This window comes from Puma concolor, chromosome E1 (genome assembly GCF_028749965.1).
Source record: "Puma concolor isolate L17-30 chromosome E1, mPumCon1.1.hap2, whole genome shotgun sequence".
NCBI classification, from domain to species: domain Eukaryota; kingdom Metazoa; phylum Chordata; class Mammalia; order Carnivora; family Felidae; genus Puma; species Puma concolor.
The window spans coordinates 1,795,539-1,819,536 of NC_141680.1; the positions used below are offsets into that span (position 1 = coordinate 1,795,539).

Consider the following 23,998-nt stretch of genomic DNA (forward strand, 5'->3'; position numbering starts at 1 on the left):
ATTATGTGCACAAGTGTCATGAGGGCTGTGACTCATGCCTGCTCTTCACGACGGGCCTGTGCCGTTCGTTCCCTCGTGGACGAAGAAAGCTTAGGGAAGGCCAAACACTCTGGCCGGTGAACATTCCACAACCAGAGCAACAGGGCTGGCTCGGACCCGGGGGCCGACCTCAAGCCAGACCGCTGCTCCCACACACGACGCTACGGCTCCTGAGACAAATGGGACTGTCACCCCCACCCAACTACTTGAATGTGAGAGAGAAGGGATGCGATTCTGGAATATTTTACTGTAACTCAGATTCTAAATTGAGACAGGTTCTATAAGGCCTTTGTTAAATGACCTATCTTTAATATAATCTTAACACATCGTGGGATAAACACGCGTGTCTGTTAACTTCCACTGCTCCTTCGTCCTTTTTTTTGTATACGTTTTTTAATGTTTATTTTTTAAAAGAGAGAGAGAGACAGAGCGTGAGCAGGGGAGGTGCTGAGAGAGAGGGAGACAAAATCCGAAGTAGGCTCCAGGCTCCGAGCTGTCAGCACAGAGCCCGATGCGGGGCTCAAACTGACGGACTGCAAGTCGGACGCTTAACCGACTGACCCACCAGGCGCCCCGCTCTTTCTTAACAACAGAACCCCAATTTCGTTTAGGAAGTCAGTGGTGCACTTTACAAACGAGATTTTCCAGTTGCCTTTGTAGCTGTGGGTAAGCACACACCTCAGCAAATGTGAGGGGGCTGGAGGAGGAGCAGCTCATGTTCAGCCAGGAGGAGGACGGAGCTGAAAACCATACGCTACGGATGGAGGAGGACCGAAGGAGCCCGGGACACCGGTGACCCCGTGGGGTCCCCACCCCTGGGCTGCTGCTTCCGTGCAAGAACCGGACTCCTATTTGGGGGCCAGTCCCCGGGTGACAGCCACCACGCTGGCTGTCAGGGAGCACAGAGGGCAACAGGACCCGAGGGCAGACAAGAGGAGAGGGTCGTCCCTAGTCCACACCTACGACAGTAACTGGACTGACTTCAGGAACCCAAAGATTCAGGGGCAACTTGCTTCAGGTCACTGTCACCTGAGAAACGCAGGCTGTGACCGAGCACTAGTGGTGGGCAGCAGACGGACGGGAGACAGCTACTCTTCCTTTGGTCCGAGGGTCACGGCCCACGAAGCCTCCAGAGCCCGTGCCACTCGGCCACAGAGACCGCAGCGAAGAGGCCCAGCAAAACCCAGGCTCCCCCTGAAGACGTGGAACTGGCCGCACGGAGCGGGTGGGCGCGAATCCACTGGGACCAGCGAGTGGAAGCAGGGCCCGGAGGCCTCCTGTGGGAGGTTCTCCAGCTCCGCGCACTGCCGCACCCACGCAGCTTCATCCCGCATCAGGAGGGGCCGGCTCCTCCAGAACACCCAGAGGACAGACCCGTTCACGGCACCACTGGCGCCCGCGGGAACACGCGGGGCCACAAACACCACTCAGGATCCAGTGTGAGACGCTCCGAAAATGGTCCATCACCGGCATCGGTGTCGCCGGGAAACGACAAAGCAGACGGAGGGCTCCCTCCTTACCTTTCATGACGGCCTGGAGCGAAGCCACCTCCTCCCTCCACTGTCTTTTCACCTCGTCGATGGCCTCCTGCTTGGTGTTCTCTGAGACCGTGGCGATGGCCTTGATGTTCTCCACCTCTGCCTGGGCTTCCCACAGCTGCGTCCGAAGCTGCCCCAGGTCATCCTGCGCGGCCTGCAGCACCGCATTCTGCCTCTTCAGGTCCTCTGCGGGGAGGGGAGGGGAGGCCTCCGGTTAGGGAAGGGGCCGCACTCGCACTCAGCAGGCTGACAGCCCAAGGAACAAATACAGCGTCCCCTTTATAATGCTAACAGTCTAACGAAGGAGCTAAACGTTAAATTCAATGTCAGTTAACTTAGAAAACCAATTATTTTAATAAAGATAAGACTCAGGGTGGGTGTGCAGGGCATCACAAATCCATTCCCTACTCATTATCCAAGCAGCCAGTGATGAAGGCCATAGTTTTAGAGCTGAATTTAGACTCTTTCACTCACTGGCTAATCAACTTATTTAACCTCTCTGGCCTCAGTTTCCACATCCACAAGACGGGGATAAAAACACCCATCTTAGAAGGTTGTCTTAGTGATAAACAATTTACTGAAAATGCTTGGGAGTACAATACTTGCACAAGGTGAACATCTGAGAAACGGTTAACACGGGAGAAAAGAAAGCCGGACCACACCGCAAGCTACAAGATCAAGATCAAGGATTTTTAAAAGTCGGGATTAACTTTCTCCTCATCCCTCTGCCACCTCCTCAATATCGAGCTGACATGGTGAGCCAACTACAGACGCAAGCCTACGTAAGCCCAGGGTTTGGCCGAATGGCCCTTCAGACGAGGCGACCACCCCGCCCCCGCCAGTGTTCAGGGCCGTGTCTGCTCCCTACACACTTACCAACAGTCACTATCTTCCACGGTCCCTAATGTTGCCAACACCATGGGGACGAAAACGGTGACAGCTGTCATCTGTATTTCTCTACCAGTAGTGAGGCTGAGTATCTTTATTACATCGATTAATGTCTGTGTTTCTTCCCTGGTGATACCCTTTCCCTGTGCTCATGAACAGTCTTTCCTCGGATTGGGAACGGTATTCTACATACAGTGAGTATCAGTCCTTTTCCTCCAAAGCTTTTCCAGCCTTGCTGCTCTCGGTCTCTTAACTGTTCCATACCTTTTGCCATATAGAAGTTAGGAGACATTTATGCAGAAGAAGCCTTCACCTTTATGCAAAGTCGTCAATTTCCTTTAGAGAACACGGTAACTGAGCTGACAGCCAGCAAAACAATCTGACTTAGGCTCTAACTCGATTACCAGCGGCCATGGGATCTAAGGAATCACACAGCCCTCAAGCCAGATCAGCAGCAACGCTTCTCTGCCTGACTGTCTAAGTGCTTAAAAAATCAGATAGATAAAACTAAGGCACTTTCACTATCAAACACACACAGGAATTAACAGCTTGGTAGTCCAAGTAACAGGGGAAACACCAGACACGCTGATCGTAACTGAAGCCGTTTAAGAAACCTTTATTCGCTCAGCCTCAGTTTTCCGCTGCTTGTCACTATTAAAATATCCCGAAACACCAGCCACAGAAAACTTACAAGAACATTAATTACAGAAAGTAATTATCTGAAGTATCCAGAAGGCAAGCCAGACCCCTGGGACACAGTCATAGGTGTGTGGGAATGATCTAGAGACAAAACACACAAAGCCACAAAAGGGGTGTTCTGGATATAAAAACGTTTTCGTAAAATGTGAAATAAAACAAAAACCATGATCTCAGAATACTCTGTTCGTTTCTGAGAACCACAGTTCCGTCAAGGCTCAAGTCCATGTGCTCTCCCCTCCTCCGCTGATTCTCCCTGATAATGTTTTGTTTCTTGGAAATCATCCAGAGCTGCATACACTGTTGCGTGATCACTACGAACACAAAAACTGCAAATACCAAACCTAAAGACTAACCTGTAGCATGTTTCCACAGAGTTAAAAGCAGCAGAGAGATCCTGAAGGAAGATTCGGCCAAATGTTGCCCCTGACTTTACGCATTTACCTAAGTCTATATTATATGCTATGTATTACATACACACACCCACACACACACACACACACACACACACGTATACACACACACAACCTTTAAGTGAGAAAACAAACAGAAGTTAAAAGTTAGAAAAACCTACACTTTCTGTACCAAAACATTTCAAATCTATCTGCCAGTGGCACAAGTTATTATTAAAGAATAGTTACTGGGGTGCCTGGGTGGCTCAGTCGATTAAGCATCCGACTTGGGCTCAGGTCACAGTCCCGTGGTCCGTGAGTTCAAGCCCCGCATCAGGCTCTGTGCCAACAGCTCAGAGCCCGGAGCCCGCTTCTGATTCTGTGTCTCCCTCTCTCTCTGCCCCTCCCCTGCTCATGCTCTCTCATAAATAAATAAACACTAAAATTTTTAAAAATAATAATAAAGAACAGTTATCACCCATTCTGGCTTTGTAGATGTAATTATAAAGATTTCCAAACACACTCGGAAGGTGAGAATACAGTACAATCTTTCACACGCCTATCACCAAGACTTTGCCACATTTATTTCAACTACCCTTTTTCTTTGAAGTATTTTAAAAACGAGTCCCAGAAACAGTATTACATCACCTAACACACTACACATGCCTCTCTAAAAACAAGAATATTTTCTTACACAAACACGGTGTCACTGTCACACCTAACAAAGTTAACAATTGTTTGATATAATCTAATACCTCGTCTGTAGTAAAACTACTCCAGTTGCCACAAAAATGTCTTTTTGAAGTCTGTATGAATTAGGATCCAAACAAGACACTTCATTCGGATATACTGACACTTTATAGAACATTTCAAACATAGAGACAAATACAGAGAATTACATAATGGACACCTATTACCTAGCTTCATCTTTTTTTTTTCTAGATTTTATTTTTAAGTAAGATCTGTACCCAACACGGGACTTGAACTCACAACCCTGAGAACAAGAGTCTCACGCTCCATGGCCTGAGCTGGCCAGGCGTCCAGGCTTCATCAATTGTTAATATTACTGCTACATGTGTTTCAACCTCTTTTCAACTTCAAGAAGTAAAACATTACAGGGGCGCCTGGGGGGCTCAGTCGGTTGAGCGTCCGGCTTCGGCTCAGGTCATGATCTCACGGTCTGTGGGTTCGAGCCCCGCGTCGGGCTCTGTGCTGACAGCTCGGAGCCTGGAGCCTGCTTCGGAGTCTGTGTCTCCCTCTCTGTCTGCCCCTCCCCCGCTCATGCTCTGTTCCTGTCTCAAAAAAATAAAAAATAAAAAATAAAAAAAGAAGTAAAACATTACAAACACCCTACTTCCCTCAGAAGTAACAACTATCAGGAATTACCATGCATATTTTACACCCTTGCTCTGCTACAGGTTTTCAAACCCCAGTGCTCTCACAGAGTCGTATTCCTCTTTCATTACCTCGATCTCTTAACATTGTTTCGTTCGTGACATTGTTCACACACGTGACGGCTTCGATCATTCACCGCCGTATGACAGTATGGCGTATCAGCTATTACGGCCGTGGACACTCAGGTGCGGGGTAGGCATCTACCTGTTCTACTCGCATGTTCCCATCGTTCTACGCCCACTGTTCTGGGCTCTTCCCAAATTTCTAATGCTATGTCATGTATCAAATTTCCATACATTGAGAACTTCTATAAAAATTACGGAACTTCTAGGGGCACCTGGGTGGCGCAGTCGGTTAAGCGTCCGACTTCAGCCAGGTCACCATCTCGCGGTCCGGGAGTTCGAGCCCCGCGTCGGGCCCTGGGCTGATGGCTCAGAGCCTGGAGCCTGTTTCCGATTCTGTGTCTCCCTCTCTCTCTCTGCCCCTCCCCCGTTCAGGCTCTGTCTCTCTCTGTCCGAAAAATAAATAAACGTTGAAAAAAAAAAATAATTAAAAAAAAAAAAATTATGGAACTTCTATAAAAATGCCCTATTCTCATGCCAATACCATGCTGTCTAAACACAGCAGTATTCATACTATTTTGTCTACTCTCGTACACATTGTAAAGTTTCCCGTAATAAACAGCTTAATAAAAACACTGTAGGTGGTGCCTGGGTGGCTCAGTTGGTTAAGTGTCCCACTTCTGCTCAGGTCATGATCTCACAGTTTGTGGGTTCGAACCCTGTGTCGGGCTCTCTGCTGTCAGTGCAGAGCCCACATCAGATCCTCTGTGCCTCCCACGCTCACGCACATATTCTCTCTTGAAACATTAAAAAAAATTTTTTAATTGAAAAAAAAACCACCGTAAGGGAGGCTGAGTGGCTCAGTTGGTTAAGTGTTCAACTTGAGCTCAGGTCACGATCTCGTGGTCTGTGGGTTCCAGCCCCGCGTCAGGCTCTGTGCTGACAGCTCAGAGCCTGGAGCCTGCTTCAGATTCCGTGTCCCCCTCTCTGCCCCTCCCCCCGCTCGTGCTCTATCTCGAAAATAAACAAATGTTAAACAAAAAAAAAAAAGAATGTTAAAAAACCCCACTGTACTGGTTTTGAATGAAGTGGGGACACTTCCCCTACCAGACGTAAGTTATTACCACAAGCCTCACACACCCGCCACCCAGCTCCAACACTCATAAACCTGCGGGCGATCTCGTCCCTCCATCCACTTCCATTACACAACACACTGTCTTGAGACAAGTCTCAGACATTTTTTTAAACTAATAAACTTTATTTTTTAGAGCAAGTTAGGTTCACAGCAAAACTGAGCAGAAAGTAGAGTTCCCAGTCCCCCCTCCGCACGCGAGCTCCCCTCACCGCAGCAGGGCGCCCGACTTGTAACCGCAGAGCCCACGGGGACACGCTGTTATCAAAGCCCGCGGTCTCCGTTAGGACGCTGTATCCGGCCCTGTGGGCGCACACGACGGTTCCGCTGCCTCGACACCCCCTCTGCCTGTCCGTTCCTCCTTCCCTCCTGACCCTGGCAGCCACCACTGCGTCCACTCTTTGCCTCGTCCGGGATGTCACACGGAACCATACACCCATCGTCTTTTCGGGGTAGCCGAATAACATTCCACCGCCTGGGCGTGCCAGTTTACCTGCTCGGCTCCCAAGTCCTGGCAATTATTAATCAGGTTGCTGCACACGTCGACGTGCAGGTTCTCACGTGAACCCGGGTTTTCAATCGGGGATGTCCCGAGGAGAAAAACCGGTGAACCCCGTTAGCTAAAAGTATGTTCGGTTCCGTAAAAAACGGCCAAAGTACCTTCCGAAGCGACGGCACCATTCTGTACGCCCGCCAGCAATGAGTGAGAGTTCCAACTGCCCTACATCAGCAGCAGCTTTTGGTGGGGTGTCTCAGATGTCAGCCACCATAACACACGCGGAGTGACAGCTCACTGCTTTACTACGTTCACAAACTCACACAACCATCACCACAACCAATTTCGGAACATTCTGATCCTCCCAGAAAGAAAGCCAGTGCTCTTGATCACCCCCTCCCCCCGACTCCCCGGGGCCACCAGTATCAGGGAACCACTCACCTGCTTTCTATTCCTATCGATCACGTGCTACCCTGGACATTCCGTACAACTGTCATCATACGATGAGTGATCCTTTGACTGGACTGTCTCTTAGCACAAAGCTTTGAAAGTTCATCCATGTTATAATGAGTGCCAGTATTCAATGTATTTTCATGGAGAAATGAAACATTCATTCATCAGCTGACATTTGGGTCGTTCCCCACTTTCTGGCAGTTAGGAATAATACTGCCGTGGCTATTTATGTGCAGATGTACACAGCACATGCTTTATCATTCTCTTGTGTATATACCGAAGAGTGAAATTCTGGGTCAAACAGTAATTCTATGATTAGCCATTTGAAGGACTGAAAGACTATGTTCCAAGCCCCTGGACATTTAACACTCCTGCCAGGAGTGCACGAGGGTGCTCACTTCTTACTTCTCCGTGTCCTTGCCCATACCTGTTATCAACTGACGTTGTGATGAAGGCCTCCTAGTGGGTGTCAAGTGGCATCTCGTTATAATTTTGATCTGTGTTTCTCTGATACCTAACACCACTGAACATCTTATCATGTGCTTTCCGGCCATTTGAGTATCTTCTTTGGAAAAATGTCTATTCAGATCCGTTCACCATTTTTCACTGTCTTTGCATCATGGAGTTATAAGGGTTCTTGATACATATAGATAAAAGTCCCTTATCTGATATGCCATTTGCAAAAATTCCTCCCATTTTTGTGACAGTGTCTCTGGAAGCACGAAAGCTTTTGAAATCTGATGAAGTCCAATCTACTTCACCGGTTGCTTCTGCTCGTCATGTCCTATCTAAGACATTACTGCCTAATATTCCAAAGTTGCAAAGATTTCTCCCTATGCTTTCTTCTTTTTTAGAAACGTTTGAGAGACAGAGTACAAGCACGGGAGGGGCAGAGCGAGGGGCAGAGCGAGAATCTCAGGCCAGTCCTGCAGTGTCAGCACATAACCCAACTTGGGGCTCGATGTCACGAACCATGAGATCGTGACCTGAGCTACAATCAAGAGCCAGATGCCTAATCAACTGGGCCACCCAGGTGCCCCATCCCTCTGTTTTCTTCTAAGAGTTTTATAGTATATCTTGACACAGTCCAAGTGAATTTTTATAGATGTTAGAGTCCAATATCATTCTTTTACATGTGGACATCCAGATGTCTCAGCGCAATTAATTGAAAAGATGGTTCTTTCTCAGAATTGTTTTGGCATCTTGTAGAAAATCACTTGATCGCGTATATATCTGAGGCTTATTTCGGGATTCTCGACTCCATCCCATGGAACTACGAGAATTATGCCAGCACCACCTGTCTTGATTACTGTTGCTTTGTAGTAAGTTCTGAGATCAGGGTATGTGAGTCCTCCAACTTTGTGCTTGTTTTCCAAGAAGGCTTTGGCTATTCTGGATCCCTAACATTTTCATATAAATTTTAGGATCATCTTGTCCACTTCTACAAACTACGCAACCAAGATAAAGACACTGCATTAAATGTGTAGGTCAATCAGGAGAATACTGCCAGTATTAAGTCTTCTGACATATGAACATAGGATATTTTTCAATTATTTAGATCATTTCAAATGTTTGACACCATTTTTAAAGTTTTCAAAGTACAAGCTTTACACTTGTTAAATTTCTTCCAAAATATATCATTAATTTTGATGCTGCTGTAAATGAATTGTTTCCTTACTTCCATTTTCAGATCCTTCATTGCAAAGGTATAAGTGGTTTTAACCCCGGTCAATTACTCTTTGACAAAGCAAGAAAGAATATCCAAGAGGAAAAAGAAAATGTCTCTTCAACAAATGGTGTTGGGAAAACTGAACAGCGACATGCAAAAGAATGAAACTGGACCGCTTTCTTACACGCACTTTCTTACACACAAAAATAAATTCAACATGGATCAAAGACCTAAATGTGAGACCTGAAACCGTAAAAATACTAGAGGAGAGCACAGACAGTAATTTCTTTGACGTTGGCCATATCAACTTCTTTCTAGACATGTTTCCTGAGGTAAGAGAAAGAAAACAAAAATAAACTGAGACTTCATCAAGATAAAAGGCTTCTGCACAGAAAAAATAGTGTAAAAACGGGGGGGGGGGGGGGGGGACAAAACATAAGAGACTCTTAAATATGAAGCACAAACAGAGGGTTACTGGAGGGGTTGTGGGAGGAGGGATGGGCTAAATGGGAGAGGGGCATTAGGGAATCTACCCCTGAAATCACTGTTGCACTAGATGCTAACTTGAATGTAAATTTTAAAAAAATTTTTTTAATTAAAATAAAGAACCAAATGGAAATGAAAAAAATAAAATAAATTAAAATAAAATAAAGCTTCTGCACAGAGAAAAGGATCTATAAAATTTAAAAGACAACCAACAGAATGGGAGAAGATATTTGCAAATGACATATCTGATAAAGGGTTAATATCCAAAATACATAAAGAACTTATAAAATTCAACACCCAAAACACAAATTACCCAATTAAAAAATGGGCAGAAGAGGGGCACCTGGGTGGCTCAGTTGGTTAAACATAGAACTTCGGCTCAGGTCATGATCTCACAGTTTGTGAGTTCGAGCCCCACATCGGGATCTCATGCTGACAGCTCAGAGCCTGGAGTCTGCTTCAGAATCGGTATTTCCTTCTCTCTCTGCCCTTCCCCCACTTGTGCTCTGTCTCTGTCTCTCAAAAATAAACGTAAAAAAAAATTTTTTTTTAAATGGGCAGAAGACAGGACTAGACATTTTTCCAAAGACATCCAGATGGCCAATACACCTATGAAAAGATGCTCGACATCCACTCATCATCAGGGAAATCTAAAACAAAACTACAATGAGACGTATCACTTCACACCTGTCAGAACGACCAAAATAAAAAACACAACAGGTATTGGCAAGGATGTGGAGAAAGAGGAATCCTCTTGCACTGTTGGTGGGAATGCAAACTGGTACAGCCACTCGGGAAAAATTAAACATAGAACTACCCTGGGACGCCTCGGTGTCTCAGTTGGTTAAGCGTCTGACTTTGCCTCGGGTCATCATCTCGCGGTTCATGGGTTCGAGCCCCACGCTGGGCTCTGTGCTGACAGCTCAGAGCCTGGAGCCTGGTTTGCATTCTGTGTATCTCTCTGCCCCTCCCCGTTCATGTTCTCTCAAAAAAATAGATAAAAAACATGACAGATTTTTAAAAAGAAAATAGAACTACACAATCCAGCAATTGCACTATCAGGTATTTACCCAAATAATACAAAAATACTAATTCCAAGGGATACATGCACACTGTCTACAGCAGCAGCATCCACAGTAGCCAGGTAATGGGAACAGCCCATGTGTCCATCGACTGATTAATGGGTAAAGAAGATGTACTGTGTACACACACACACACACACACACACACACACACACACACACAGGAATATTACTCAGGCATAAAAAGAATGAAATCTTGCCATTTCATTTGCAAAGACAGCATGGAGCTACAGAGTATCATGCTAAGTGAAATAAGTCAGAGAAAGACAAATACATTATCTCACTTCTAAGTGGAATTTAAGAAACAAAAGAGCAAAGGGGGTAAAAAAGGCAAACAAAGAAAGAGACTCACCTATAGAGAACTGATGATCCCGGGGGGGGGCGGGGAGTGGGTATGAGTGAAACAGGTGACGGGGACTAAGGGGTGCGCTTGTGATGAGCACTGGGTGAGCACGGAACTGCCGTACACAATACTGTATATCTGAAACTAATGTTATGCTGTATGTTAACTAACCGGAATTTAAATACTTAGGAAAAAGAAATACGATTGGTTTTCGTATTCTTTTGTATCCTACGACACTGTTTACCTCATACGATAGTTCAAATCGTTTTTCAGTAGATTCCCTTCAATTTTCTATTTAAAAATCATCTGACAGCAGAATATAGCTTTACTTCTTTTCCGACGTCAAACTTATACAACTTTAATACCAAAGAAATATAGAAATGTTACTCCTCGATGGCTCTCTTATCCCATATCTAGGCGGTTATTAATATGCTGTCATCTAGATGCGCTACAAACACAATGATACGTTGCTATAACTATTGCTTCACATAATTTTCTTTTTAAAGAAGTTATGAGAAGAAAGGAGACCACATGTGTATTGACAGCTTGGCTCTCTTCACTTGGTCCTTAGGATTAGAATTACCATCTGGTGTCACTTCCTTGGTCCGATGTAGCTTTCCTTCCACTCAATTCCTCTGTGTTGACATTGGCAAACATACTACATTCCCATGTTACAGGGCCAATAAAACAGTAATACACATATTGGCTTATATAACTGCTTTCCAAAATCCATTAAGTAATACTTACATTCTGTTGTAATTACACAATTATCCTTACCAAGGACTTTATTTTTTTCCCCACGTAAATTCAAATTACTGTCTGGAATCACTTGCTTTCCTTTAAGTATTTCTCATAAAACAGTCTTCTAGAAAAAAATACTCAGTTTTTGTCTCTCTGAGATAATGTCTTTATTTCACCATCTTCTTTGAAAGATACTTTTGCTGGATATAGGATTCTTGGTCAAGTTTTTTTTTTTTCCTTTGAGCGTGTAAAATGTCATCCCACTGCCTTCTGGCCTCCGTTGTTTCTGATGAGAAGTCGTCAGTTTGTGTCACTGAAGCGCTCCTGTTGATGACAAGTTGCCTTTCTCTGGCTCCTTTTAGGATTTTCTCCTGCTCTCCGCATTTCTTTTTTTTTTTTTTAATTTTTTTTTCAACGTTTATTTATTTTTGGGACAGAGAGACAGAGCATGAACGGGGGAGGCGCAGAGAGAGAGGGAGACACAGAATCGGAAACAGGCTCCAGGCTCTGAGCCATCAGCCCAGAGCCTGACGTGCATTTCGACATCTTTACTATGATATGTCTGTGGCTGTGTGTGGATATCCTCGCATGTATCCTGTATCCTACTTTGAGTTCCAGGAGCTCCTTAGGCATGGAGACTACCATTTGTCATCAAACGTGGGAACTTTTCAGCCGTTCTCTCTCTTCAAATATTTCTCTTTCCCTCTCATCTCTACTTCTGGCCCTCCCGTGACCCATCTGTTGGCAAACTTAATGATGTCCCACGTTTCTGTTAGGCTCTGTTCACTTCTCTATTTTCTTTCTGTTCTCCAAACTGGATAATCTTCAGGGACCTATCTTCAAATTTATTAATTCTTTTTTTCTGCCAGTTCGAATCTACTGCTGAGCTCCTGCAGTAAGTTTTTCATTTTAGTGGTTTATTTCTTTTAGTTACTATACTTTTCAACTTCAGAATTTCCACTTGGTTGTTACCATTTCTTTACTGGCATTCTCTATTTGATGAAACACTGTCACACACTTCACTTCACTAAGCACTGTTCTCTTTAAACACGCGTGTGGCTACCCTGAAGTCTTCGTCGAATCTGTACCTGGTCACGCGACAGCCACTGCGTGTTTTCCTCTGCACGGATCACACCTGCCGGTTTCTTACGTCCCGATTTTTTTTGTCGTTGAAAGTGACTTTTTTTGATTTTTTGGACAATATACTGCAGCACTTTAACCCACTCTCTCACCAGCTTCTTTTTATCTGCCACTCGGTAGCTGACCGGATTTTAGTAAAAGCTGGGCTCTCTTCCCTGACTCGCACAGCGTGAACCCTCCACCGTTCCTCCTCTGGAGGTAGGCCTTAGGCCCACGCGGAATCACTCTGGAATGACTGTGGTCTTTGCAGGGCTCCCCTGCCACTGTCTCTTTCCCTGACCACATCCCCCAAACTGCACTTACTTGCTGGTACTGTTCTAAGCGACAAACCCGCTTTAGGACATGGGGTGGCGGGGATCCAGTGGTCGCCCCTGTCTCCCATCACAGAACCTCCACCCAGCCCCCCACAGCCAAGGAGGGGCTTCTACCCTAGAGCGGAAGCTGGGCGAGCTCTCAGCCACATTCCCCTGCATCCTCGCCTCTACAACAGGTAGCTGGGTGCGACGGGGAGGAGGGTTCCAGTCCTCAACTGTGAGCCGGAAGGAGAGCGAGACCTGTGTTCTCAGCATCACGTGCCTGGGGTGCAGTTTCCATGATACCAGCCTGGGCGGGGAGGGAAAGCAGTGGCTCGTGGATCGAATGCCACAGACTCTTTTCACCAAGACTCAGTGGATTTTCTTGAAGAAATGTTTCTTTTGCTGTAGAACCACTTCTAGAAACTTCTTAAAAGTTTTACTTACTTAAGTAATCTCCACACCCCACGTGGGGCTCATACTCGCAACCCCGAGATCTAAGAGTTGTGTGCTCTTCCAGATGAGCCAGCCTGGCACCCCTCCAACTCTAGAGACTTTAAATGGTTGTTTTTTATAAACAATAATTTTCACCAGTTTTGCTGGGGAAAGGGTCTGTGGTTCGTGTTAACATACAAGAAGTGGAGCTCTCAAACTTATCATTTAGCATAAATACTTGAGCATGTACCGCTAAAAGGACCTTTGAAAAAACACACACACACATGAAATCAGGGCACCTGGGGGGCTCAGTCGGTTAAGTGTCAGACTCTTGATTTCGGCTCATGCCATCATCTCATGGTTCGTGAGCTCGAGCCCCACGTCAGGCTCTTACGTTGACAGCACGGAGCCTGCTTCGGATCCTCTGTCTCCCTCTCTCTCTGCCTTGCCCCAGTTCGCACATGTGCCCGCTCGCGCTCTCTCTCAAAAATAAACATTAAAAAAAATTGAAACACATAAAATTTACCACCTTAACCACTTCTAAGTGTATACTTCAGTGGTGTTGAAAGTTATTCACACTGCTGTACAACGAATCTCCACAACTCTTCACCTTAAACAACAGAAAGTACACCCATGAAAAACTCCCCCTCCTCCAAGCCCTTGGCAATCACATTCTACTTTGTTTCTAGAAGCTTAACTATTCTAGATACCTCATGTAAGTGGAATCACACATCATTTGTCTTTGGCTGGCTAACTTCACTTTGTAAGGATCATCTTCACAGCTGAAAAAAATTTGATGATGCCCAAATAAACATCCAGTCAGTGTTGAAAGTCCAGTTGTCTACAAAGTTTTTTTCAGTAGTTCAGCCCTTTGAGTCAAAATCCAAATGAGGTCCATACGCTGGTTAATGTGCATTTTAAGTCTCTTCTGGTCGATGGGTTTCCCTTGCATCTCTCTCTTCCTTGCAATTATTTACAGAGTAAACCAGGTGGGCCTCGGAGCCTCTCCCAGTCTGGGTACCACTAACTGCATACCTACGACGTAGTTGAACTACGCTCCTCTGTTCATCGTATTTCCTACAAATCGGCGGGGGGGGGGGGGGGGGTGGTGGGGGGCGGGTTCAGTACAGTAGGGCACCATCCTCTTGGCCCTATCCTTCCTTGCACAATCGAAGACAGTTTAGAAGATCCATAAGGGAAAAAACAGAGACCTTGGCTGGAACTGCTCTGAACGTACAGACGGGGAGTTTGCTTCTTTACAACACAGAGTCTCTCCACCTACGGATACGGTATCACATTCCATTTGCTCAGGCTTTCTTTCACAGACTTCCACACTGTTTCCTAACTCTCCTCTGTAAAGCTTTTACGCAACCTTGGTTAGACACATCCCCAAGGGACTGAACATGCTGATTTTGTTGTCTGCCTTTTATTTTCTTCAGGATTTTTCTTCTACTGCTTCCCTAAATAGTTACTGGTACAGAGAAACATCCCTGATTATTCTATACTGATCTTCATTCCGACGGTGTTGCTAACAAATAGTTCTGACAGTGTGGATTCTCTTGGTTCCTCTATGTCAATAACCATGGACTCCACAGGGAGACAAAACTATCCTTAACTTTCAAAATTTTATAACCCATTTCTTTTCATTTTATTGCGTTGGTGAGAAGGACCTCTAGTATAATAATGAAGGATTGACAATAGGCTTATCTCGTTTCACTATTAAGTATGATATATGCTACTGGTTTCTAAGAAAACTTTTTCATAGGCTAAGGCAGGCCCCCACCATCCCAGTTTGCTAGGAACTAGTGTGAACTCATTACTAAAGCATGTTAAATTTACTGAGTGTCCTTTTGGTTTTTCTTAATTTGTTAACGTAATGAGTTACATCAACACATGTTCTAATGTCAATCTATCCTTGCATTGCTGCTATGCAACGTCAGAGTGCAGTATTTTTTTTTTTTAATTTTTTTTTTCAACGTTTTTTTATTTTTTTATTTTTGGGACAGAGAGAGACAGAGCATGAACGGGGGAGGGGCAGAGAGAGAGGGAGACAGAATCGGAAACAGGCTCCAGGCTCTGAGCCATCAGCCCAGAGCCTGACGCGGGGCTCGAACTCACGGACCGCGAGATCGTGACCTGGCTGAAGTCGGACGCTCAACCGACTGCGCCACCCAGGCGCCCCAGAGTGCAGTATTTTTAAATATTCTACTGAAGTCAACGTTATTTAGGATTTTAAACTCTACGGTCATAAATGAGACTGGTTTATCTATATTCTAGTATTAGTGTTTCTTGTTTAGGTATTTAAGTTATACTAATCCCACAAAATGAAATGGATGGCTTTTTCTTTCTGACATAGCAAATAAAAGGAATAAATTTTCCTTGTAAATTTAACAAGATTTGTCTATGTCTGTGGCATCTTTTATATATAAGAATGGCTTATTATTTTTTTAATGTTTGTTTAGTTTCAAGAGAGACAGAGCACTTGTGGGGGAGGGGCAGAGAGAGAGAGAGGGAGACACAGAATCCGAAGCAGGCTCCAGGCTCCAAGCTGTCAGCACAAGATCCCCATGTGGGGCTCGAACTCACAAACTGTGAGATCATGACCTGAGCCAATGTCACACACTTATCCAACTGAGCCACCCAGACACCCTTTATTAACTGTTTCTCTTATGGTTATGGTTTATTCAGGTTTCCTAGTTGAGGTAATTTGGGGAATTCATATTTCCTAGGATATTATTCATTTCAACTAAACATCCAAAATTTCTGGCACAGACACATACACAGTACTGTATCAGTAATTGTCTCATTTTCTTAGTTTTTTCAAAAAAATGTGCTTTTGATTTTATTGAGCTTGACTGTTAACTTTGCTTTCCATTTAATTAATTGCTATTACTATTTTTTCTTCTTTGTCTTTACTTTTTCTAGCTTCTGGAGTTGAACACATGGATAATTTATTCTCAACTTCTCACCTTTTTAATTTTTTTAAGTTTATTTTGAGACAGAGAAACAGCACTCACGTTGAGTGGGGGAGGAGGAGGAAGAGAGAGAGCGAGAATGAATGAATGAATGAATGAATGAATGAATGAATGAATGAATTCCAAGCAGGCTCACGTGCAGAGATCGGACACAACTGTCAGATCATGACCTGAGTTGAAACAAGAGCTGGACACTCAACCAACTGAGGCACCCAGGTGCCCCTCTCATGTCTTTTAATAATATAATTTTAATAGATGCTTTTAAAATTAAAAGCTTATTCTCCAAGTCTTGTTTTAGCTGCTTCCCAAGTATCTTTACCGTATTCTCGGATTTTGCGATCTCCATTGTGATATTCTTTAACTCAAGAACAGGAATGCACTGAATTCTTAGTTTCCAAACTTTTAAATAACATTTACATGCTTGTTTAAAATCTTTCCAACAGTGTGCAGTAAGAAAACATAAGTAGCTTGATTTTTTTTTAATTTTTTTTAATGTTTTATTTATTTTTGAGACACAGAGAGACAGAGCATGAGCGGGGGAGGGGCAGAGAGAGAGGGAGACACAGAATCCGAAGCAGGCTCCGGGCTCCGAGCTGTCAGCACAGAGCCCGACGCGGGGCTCAATCCCATGGACCATGAGATCATGATCTGAGCCAAAGTCGGAAGCTCAACCAACCGAACCACCCAGGCGCCCGATTTTTTTAATATGTTGAATCTCTGAGATATATGCATGTAGATAATTTTTTAAGTGTTCCTTATTAATATCGAAAAAATGAACTTTTTTGGTTCCTTGGGTACAGAATTCCTAGGTCAGGTCTTTTAAAATTCTGTTGCTCAGGGGCGCCTGGGTAGCTCAGTCGGTTAAGTGTCCGACTTCGGCTCGGGTCACAAACTTTGAGAGTTCAAGCCCCGCGTTGGGCTCTGTGCTGATAGCTCAGAGCCTGGAGCCTGCTTCAGATTCTCTCTCTCTCTCTCTCTCTCTCTCTCTCTCTCTCTCCCTCTCTTTCTGCTCCTCCCTCACTTACGCTCTGTCTCTCTCTCAAAAATAAACATTAAAAAAATATTCTGTTGCTCAAAACTATTATATTTTTTAATTTTTTTTGAAATTTATTTATTGTAAGAGAGCACATGCATGTGAGCAGGGGGAGGGGCACAGAGAATCCCAAACAGGTTCTGTGCTGTCAGCACGGAGCCCGATGCAGGGCTCAAACCCACCAACCCTAAGATCCTGAGCCAAACCAAGAGTCAGATGTTTAACCAACTGGGCCCCCAGGCACCCCCAAAGCTATGATCTCTTTACCTGCTGCTGCTGGAGCTAGCAATCCCTACAACACTAAACATACCCCCTGTGTGCACTCATCAGTTTCTTCTTTGAACTCTATCACCTTCTGTTTACATGACAAGGCCTGGCGATTTTGTTAGGTGCACACGACTTCACGACTGTTGTCTTCTCTAGGTAGACTGTTGCGTTCATTATGAGACACAGTCTTCTATACCCCTTCAAGACCTCTTGCCTTAAGCCCCAATCCTGTTATTGTCTTTTTTTTTTTTTTTTTCTACTTTCTTCCTTTAAAGCATAACATGAGCTATGAAGTTTTTTGGTGTTTTTTTTTTTTTCTTTTTTTTTTTACAGCCGGACTTCTCAGTTTCTATATCGGGATCGTGTCTTCCGTCCTGCCTGCTCCGTTTACTCTTCTTTTTGCAAATGTTCTCTTTACTCGCTCTTCTGGTGATTTGTGTGGGTGATAAATGCTCTTAGGGCTTATATGCCTGAAACACCTGTATCGCTCTCATTCTTGAATAATTTAGCTACATTTTAGGTTGAAATTTTAGGTTGAAAATGACTTTTCTCTGCACTTTAAGGATCTTATTTCGTTGTCCCCTGGCATCTATTTTGTTTATGTGGGATCTCCCAACAACACAAATATTTCTTCTGTCAGCCTTCAATATTTTCTTTTCATTTGCATGAAGATGGTTTAAGATATGCCAAAATATGAATTTATTATTATTTGCCTACTTGGTACTCAGTATTTATGTTGAGGACTTACTTTTTCAAATTAATCCCTGAAAACTCTGTTATTATCTCCTCAAATATTCTACCCTCCATCTCTTCCGCTTCAACTCTTTTCAGAAATGTGTTAGAGGCTCACTTTATCCTCTATGTCAACTGCTCTTTGATGCTTCGGTCTCTGTCTCACTGAATGGGAGAACTCCCAAATACTGTCTCCTAATTTACTAAAATAAAATCTCTGTGCCTTATCTACAATTTAAACCATCTATTTACCTTGTTTCAAGTTGTGTGTTGTTTCCAAGATTCCTAATGGCTTTTAATTCTTTTTAAGACACTCTAGTTTTATTTCCACATCTAGAATCAAGCTTATGACAAAGATCTTCCTTAACCTAGCTTTCAACTACTGAAAGAATCTCTGGTTAATTAGCATCAAAGCTTTACGTAAATGACCACCACATACAAAATCGTTCTGAACATGCTAGAAAATTTCATGGTCTCCTGGTGGTTAATGCGGGCTCTATTCCTACAATTTTCCTTCAGATCCAGAACGCTACGGCCTTTGGCGTGCCGCTTCACGTAACAGGCTCTACCTTACTGCCCAAGACCGAGGATTTTCGAAACACAAACTCTGCTGTGGTGCCAACCTTTGTACCGAGGCTGGCTAAAGAAGAAAGCTAAATCCGATACTTTTTTTGAAAGCTAAATACATTTTCTTCAAGTTCAACAACAGACAAGCAACAAAGCTTTCAGAAACATCTACAACATTCGCGGTTGAAGTCGGCTGAGCAAAGAGCGGGCGCTACGGCAGGAGCAGGCAGGCAGGAGCGCAAAGGTAACAATCTCTCTCTTTCGCGTTCCTCACTGCCGTCCGGACTCCTGCCCAGCTGTTCTCCAAATAGCACGGCACAGCCACTGCAAGACCAGGGCAGAAGCCGTTCCCATCCGTCAAACACAGATGCTCGGACTTCCAGAGTTACAGTGCCTGGTTTGCTGAAAGAGAAAACAGACAGGCTGTTGAACACGTCGAACCCACGGCTCACGCCGCCTCCGCCTGCGAGAATCGTTAAGACTGGCTTTGCGTGTCACAGCCGGCGCCACAGAACTGCCTGAATTCGATTCTGATTATGAAATAGGCAAACAGCCAAGACAGAAACTGAATCAACATTTACGTTTTACACACTATGCGTTTTCCTTAGAAATGACACCAAAAACTCTCAGAAAGGTCACATTATTCCTTTTGAAATTTTGTAGAAAGTCACCCGTTCTCTGTGGCCCGCCGAGCTAACAGAGGACTCCAGACAGCACAGAGGGACGCCCCCACACAGCTTATGTATCAGGTGGAGATGTAGTTAAAGCGATGTTAACGCAGCAACTACGTTTTCTGATGGAATCCACATGACAAGCTGTCCAGAGCGGATATAAAAACTGGAACTGATCACGTAGTTCAGGAATGAGAGGTTCTTGGTCATTTTCATGTCTTCCGAATTTTACAGAAAAGGCCACTTTATAATTGAAAAGAAAAAATAAGAAAGGAAAGGAAAACCCTAACAGCTTTATCTGGGGACAGAGAAAAACAGGAAATAAAACAAGCAAACGCGGGGCAAGATTAAGCAGAATTGACTGAATAAGCAGAGACTGAAGGAAAAAGGAGGGTCTGCCTGCGGGGCCGCGGAAAGAGGGGCCGCCAGCCAGCCCGGCAGCGAGCTCTAACTGCTCACCAGAGGAAGCACTGCCGGGACGTCGTACGCACACACGGAAGGCGCCACACGTCACCTTGACAAGGACACACCGCTGCACAGGGTTGAAAGCGGTGCCTCGTCAACTCAAGGTTAGAACAAGTTTGAGGAGGGAGCGTTAACAAAGTCAGAGAAACACACTGAAGACCCAGACGTAACTCTTCTCAAGACACACAACATATACTCAAACACTGACGCTGTGCAAAACGTATCATCTACCCCAGTAGACTATACTTTCTTGAAGACGCAAACCCTATCTCAGGCGTCCCAAGCTCCACGGTGACGTGCAGAGTGCACCAGGCCCAGACAGAACACCAGCCTCCCCAACTCCTCGTGAGCCTACGCAGGAACAAAATCAAACAGAGAGAGGCCCGCCTACAAGTCACAAGAAAACGGAGCCCCATCCCACACTGTAGTCAGCAAGCCTTTCCAAGTCGGGGCTGGATCGGGAGGCCTAGGAACGCTGCCTCCTACACAATGCTGGCTGTCCAACGTCTCTGACCACAATTCACAACAAGGAACATCCTTCAGGGCGCCTGGGGGGCTCAGCCAGTTGAGCGCCTGACTCTTGGTTTAGGCTCAGGTCATGATCTCTCATGGGATTGAACCCCACGTTGGGCTCCGTGCAGAGTGGCCTGACAGCAAGAAGCCTGCTTGGGATTCTCTCTCCGTCCCTCTCTCTGGCCCTCCCTCACTAGTGTGTGCTCGCTCTCTTTCAAAAATAAATAAAAACTTTTTTAAAAATTTATTTTACATCACTTTATACATAACACATATATGTCACTGAAACAAAATATTTCATGCAACTGTACTTAACTGAAACTTACAAACATAATATACTGTTATTTCCCTATTTTCCATTTTATTCCTTTTTTTAAAAGTGCTGGTCACTGCCTGCTTAATTTTTTTAATCCATCGAAGGGTTATATAAACCTATAGTCTGAATAACACCACTCCAGGGCAGTGATCTTCAAAGTGGGGAACATGTACGCCTGGAGATACGCGAAGATTTTCCAAGGATTCACAGACACATGATGTCTTGAAGGAATCAACTTCTAGATCCTCACCTCGCATAAATACTCTTCCCCAAAGCACAGCAGTATTTAAGTACAGATTCTTCCCGTCCATCTCCCTTTTCTCGACACCCTTTCTCCTATGTAACAAAAGACAGGTTTCCTGAATGTTCTATGAGTCACTGCCCTGTTGTGTAAAAACTCCTCTGTCGTATCAAACCAGAGGGACAATTTTAAATATCAACATCACGGGGGCGCCTGGGTGGCTCCGTGGGTTAAGCGCCCAACTTCAGCTCAGGTCATAATCTCACAGTTCACGGGTTCAGGCCCCGCGTCGGGCTCTGCGCTGACAGCTCGGAGCCTGGAGCCTGCTTCGCATTCTGTGTCTCCCTCTCTCTCTCTCTCTGCCCCTCCTTCACCTGTGTTGTGTCTCTCCCAAAAAGGAATAAACATTAAAGCAACGATAATAAAATATCAATGTCAGTAATAAAGTGAATGACTAATGACTGAGCAACAAATCACTCTGCCAGGTGACTGCAGAGTCTGCTTTCAACAAAACTGAAGGAAGCCTAACTGAGTTGCCAGCCAACAGAGCAAGAGTATTTTTGAAGCTGAGCACTATGTGACTTGACATAGAATTATGACAGTTAAGAGAATGGAGTAATATTCACTACAAAATAGGGGTGCCTGGGTGGCTCAGTCAGTTAAGCATCTGACGCTCCATTTCAGCTCAGGTCATGATCTCACAGTTTGTGGGTTCGATCCCTGCGCTGGGCTCTGTGCTGACAACGTGGCGCCTGCTTGGGATTCTGGCTCTCTCGCTCTCTCCCTCTCTCCCCACCACCTGCACTCTCTCTCTCAAAATAAGTTAAAATATAACAATCATCACTGTAAAATAACATTTATATTTCCATCTACTTATTTATGAGACTAACGGTTCTCAGCACTCATATACATTTTTTTAAAAATGAAACTTACCCTTTTCTAGAAGTATATATAATTCACCCAGAGGACAGGACTTAATTGGGAGGGAGACCCAATTATATCTCATAAGACCTACATTTCCAGGGGCGCCTGGGTAGCTCAGTTCGTGAAGCGTGCGGCTCTTGATATCAGTTCAGGTCATGATCCCAGGGATCCCTGATCCCAGGGTTGTGGGATCAAGCCCCACGTCGGGTTCTGCACTAAGCACGCAGCCTGCTTAAGACTCTCTCTCCCTCCTCCCCTCTGCCCCTCTCCCCCACTTTCACATACTCTCTAAATAATCGTCTTCTTAAAGTAAAGACCTGCATCTCCAGTACTTTCTACACTTTACTTTTTAAATGTGCAAAATATTTATGGAGTGAGCAGCTGCACACTTATTAATAACTGTAATGATGACTCAGTACAGAAGATATTTACATGCATATTTTTCTTTTTTTGTTATGGTTATTTATTACTGAGAGACAGAGAGACACAGAGCATGAGCAGGGGAGGAGCAGAGAGAGGGAGACACAGAATCCGAAGCAGGCTTCAGGCTCCGAGCTCTCAGCAGAGAGCCCGACGCGGGGCTCGAACTCACAAAATGCGATCACGACCTGAGCCGAAGTCGGTCGCCTAACCGACTGAGCCAGCCAGGTGCCCTAGATGTGTATTTTTCGTATAGTGAAGTCTGACCAAATGTTCTTTAAATGGCTTTCAAGCACCAAATATTAACGGCGGTTCTCAAAGTGTGGTCCCTGCACCAATAGCATCAGCATCACCTGGAAATGTACTAGAAGTGTAAATTCTAGGATCTCGCAAACCCAACGGATCAGAAGCTCTGGGGGTGGAGACCAGCAATCTATGTTTTAACAAACCTTGCAATTAAATTCCGATGCATACTCGAGTTGGTGTTCCAAAAAAATAAATAAATAACCACCACCACCACCACCACCACCAAACACACAACTTTTTAGAATAAAATTCTGAGGGAGATGTAAACATGAAAACCTAACACCAGGATGGAAAAAAATATAACATTTCTGCTAAAGAGCTTATTCAAAGTTTTTTTTTTTTAATGAATGGTGACAAATATTAAATCACTATGACTGATTCCACTGATATGTTTAAGAGCATGAAGTCTTCACTTAAATTCTTAGTGCTGACAATATGATAGAATCAACACCTTTTAAATTTTTGAATAAAAAACTTGAAACGTCAACTTAAAAAAATGGTGTGAGGGGTGTATATAAATAACTATTTCGTGGAGTGAATACATTTAAAAACAGGACGATCACCAGCCTAGAGCAGCGGTTCCCAAACTGTGGTCCTTGGGTGGCAGTACCGGGGTCACCTGCAAGCTTATCAGAAATGCAAATTCTCGGGGCGCCTGGGTGGTGCAGTCGGTTAGGCGTCCGACTTCAGCCAGGTCACGATCTCGCGGTCCGTGAGTTCGAGCCCTGCGTCAGGCTCTGGGCTGATGGCTCAGACCTGGAGCCTGTTTCCGATTCTGTGTCTCCCTCTCTCTCTGCCCCTCCCCCGTTCATGCTCTGTCTCTCTCTGTCCCAAAAATAAATAAACGTTGAAAAAAAAAAAATTAAAAAAAAAAAAAAGAAAGAAATGCAAATTCTCAGGCCCCACCCCAACATGCTGTGTTCTAACGAGCTCTCCAGGTGACTGCGATCCACGTGACCGTTTGAAAGCCACTGGTCCACACCAGAACACTGGTTCCCAAAATCTGCCGTGCATCTGAATCACCTTCAGCACTGGCTGCTGGACCCTTAGACCAGAGTTGCTGATTCAGTTAAGTGTGAGAGAGGACCCCAAATTTCACACTTGTAACAGGTTTCCTAGGCGACAGCGATGCTGATGCTATTAACGCAATCACGCTGTGGGAAGCGCCAGGCTGGACGGCTGTGGAAACCACAGGTCAGTGCCCCACGGGTACCCGTCTCCTTACCCTTCAGATCCAGTCCCCCTCGACATGCTCCCACGGATCTGCCTTGTACACTCTCCCTCCGTC

The 23,998-nt window shown here is 44.8% G+C and overlaps 1 protein-coding gene across 2 annotated transcripts in view; it reads right to left on the bottom strand.

Annotated features, from left to right (window-relative positions):
- The window catches only part of RABEP1 (rabaptin, RAB GTPase binding effector protein 1), a 103,822-nt gene that overhangs the window by 37,248 nt on the left and 42,576 nt on the right, over positions 1-23,998 (bottom strand). For both annotated transcript variants that reach the window (XM_086685677.1, XM_086685676.1), the window contains one exon: positions 1,560-1,763. In XM_086685677.1, coding sequence (XP_086541803.1) covers positions 1,560-1,763 — 204 coding nt within the window. The remainder of the gene's footprint in view (positions 1-1,559; positions 1,764-23,998) is intronic.